We start from the raw sequence: 2,112 nt of genomic DNA, 5'->3' as shown, positions 1-2,112 counted from the left end.
GACACAATGGATGTATGTATGGATTTTGATAAGAGTTGTACGAGCCCCCAATAAAATGATTAAAAAAAAAAGGAATGTAGAGGATGAAAGGAACAGGCAGTCTGCAACATGGTGTAAACAAGAATCAAAGTTCAATTTTGTTATGAGTAGTCAGCACTATCAAGGCAACAGAATGACTTGGGCTAAGGATTTTATTTTTGCAGTTATGATGGCAGGCATATACTAGAGTGAACACAGAGACATTAGGCTAACAACACTTGATATTAAATATTTAAAGAATCTAGCTACTGGTAACTCTCCTGTTCTGATTCCCTGATCATTAATAGTCTTTTCATTTTTTCATTTCCCAGAGGTTTCCCTGGGGTGAAAGATGAATTAGGGCCCTATTGAAGTCCAGATCACTTGACAGATTATCTTTGTATTGCTAGATTAATAAATTGGTAACTTTAAAAAAAGTATTGCTATTTATTTATTTATATTTTGCTTTCCTCCTCACCCAATCAATAAGTGTCTGCACATCTGGAAATTGTATATGTCTTCTCTATATGGGTATTTGAGTATATAGTTCCATCTGGTAGCAATTTTTCAGTGCCACAATTCCTTTATAGGTCCCCTTTCAACACTGAAGAGACTCAGTTTTGAAACTTGGACCATGGAAATGTTTCCTGAGAGAGAAATTGTTTTTTTTCCTGGAGATGCTTTTACTCCATCACATGCTCTCAGTCAACAGTAAGCAACTCATTTTCTCAAGTAGTTGGAAAACAGCTGTATTATTTTAATCTGACACATCTAAATATTAAAAATATACTCAAAACACTTGTTATTGGAAAATATAATTTTAATGTTACTCCAAAGTAGTATGGAAATTTCATAATAATTCTATCATTTAAGAAATTTTTCTGTAAACAATAAATTGACTGCACACTCGCCTCATTGCCACCTTCATCTCTTTGTTCCTGAATGTATAGATTACTGGATTCAGAAAAGGAGTGAGAAATGCATCAAAAATGGCAAGGAATTTGTCCAGCTGTGATGTTGGGTGAGGCCAGGTGTAAACAAAGATGCAAGGACCAAAGAACAAAATCACCACCATGATGTGAGTTGACAAAGTGGACAGAGCCTTGGACGAGCCACTTGAGTGTTTCCGAACTGTAATCAGGATAAACATGTAGGAAATGATCAGTATAAAGAACGACCCCAGAGATATAAATCCACTGTTGGCTGTGACCATGAACTCTAGTTTGTAAGTGTCTATGCAGGCAAGTTTGATAAATCGAGGAAGGTCACAGTAGAAGCTGTCAAGCACATTAGGACCACAAAATGGCAATTTGATAACAAAAACTAATTGGACCACAGAGTGAATCAAACCAATTATCCAAGAAACAGCCAAGAGCAAAATACACATTTTTGGGCTCATAATAGTTAAATAATGGAGAGGCTTACAGATGGCCACATATCTGTCAAAGGCCATGGCTATGAGCAGCACCATCTCCACACCGCCTATGACATGGATGAAGAAGATCTGAGCAATGCAGCCTTCAAAGGAGATGACTTTGCGCTTTCTGAAAATGTCATAAATCATTCTGGGGGAAGTGACAGAAGAAACACCGAGGTCAATGAAGGAGAGATTAGCCAACAGAAAGTACATGGGAGAGTGTAAGTGAGAGTCCCAGGCCACAGTGAGGACAATGAGGGAGTTTCCCAACATGCTTGCCACGTAAAACACGGAGGAGAATACAAAGAGGACAAGTTGGATCTCCCAGGAATTGGAGAGTCCCAGGAACACAAACTCTGATATCACAGAGTGATTTGCCCCATCCATTGATTTGTCAGGTAGAGTGTTCTAAAAAGATTAGATAAAAGAAAATTCAGGGAAAACAAAAATAAGAATTACATTAATGCTCAGAATGATAATGATTATTATTCAGGGATATTCACATATTGCAATCTTTACATCCCCTGAATTCATTTTGGGGGTCCGATAATAATTAAAAAGCATTTACCTGTATAACCTAATGCAGTGTGTCACATTGATGTGCAATATTCTATCACTGTGATCTCCTGGGACAATCTTCCTTCTATGAAAAAAGGATGGAGCAAATGTGAAAACAT

The 2,112-nt window shown here is 37.3% G+C and overlaps 1 protein-coding gene across 1 annotated transcript; it reads right to left on the bottom strand.

The window, feature by feature from the left end:
- Nucleotides 1-886: 886 nt before the first annotated feature.
- On the bottom strand, nucleotides 887-1,831 carry LOC101646188 (olfactory receptor 4F3/4F16/4F29-like). Its single transcript, XM_004712663.2, has one exon. The coding sequence runs from the start codon at nucleotides 1,820-1,822 to the stop codon at nucleotides 887-889; it is 936 nt and encodes a 311-aa protein (XP_004712720.1). The 5' UTR covers nucleotides 1,823-1,831.
- Between the last annotated feature and the right edge of the window lie 281 nt (nucleotides 1,832-2,112).

This window comes from Echinops telfairi, unplaced genomic scaffold, assembly GCF_000313985.2.
Source record: "Echinops telfairi isolate 266 unplaced genomic scaffold, ASM31398v2 ScPeMD7_18;HRSCAF=68, whole genome shotgun sequence".
Lineage (NCBI taxonomy): Eukaryota > Metazoa > Chordata > Mammalia > Afrosoricida > Tenrecidae > Echinops > Echinops telfairi.
Note: the sequence above shows the minus strand (reverse complement) of the source record. Positions and strands in the feature narration are given on the sequence as shown.

Bases quoted from the DNA above. Each gene is read 5' to 3' on its own strand.
- LOC101646188 (XM_004712663.2), bottom strand. From the start codon at position 1,822: ATGGATGGGGCAAATCACTCTGTGATATCAGAGTTTGTGTTCCTGGGA.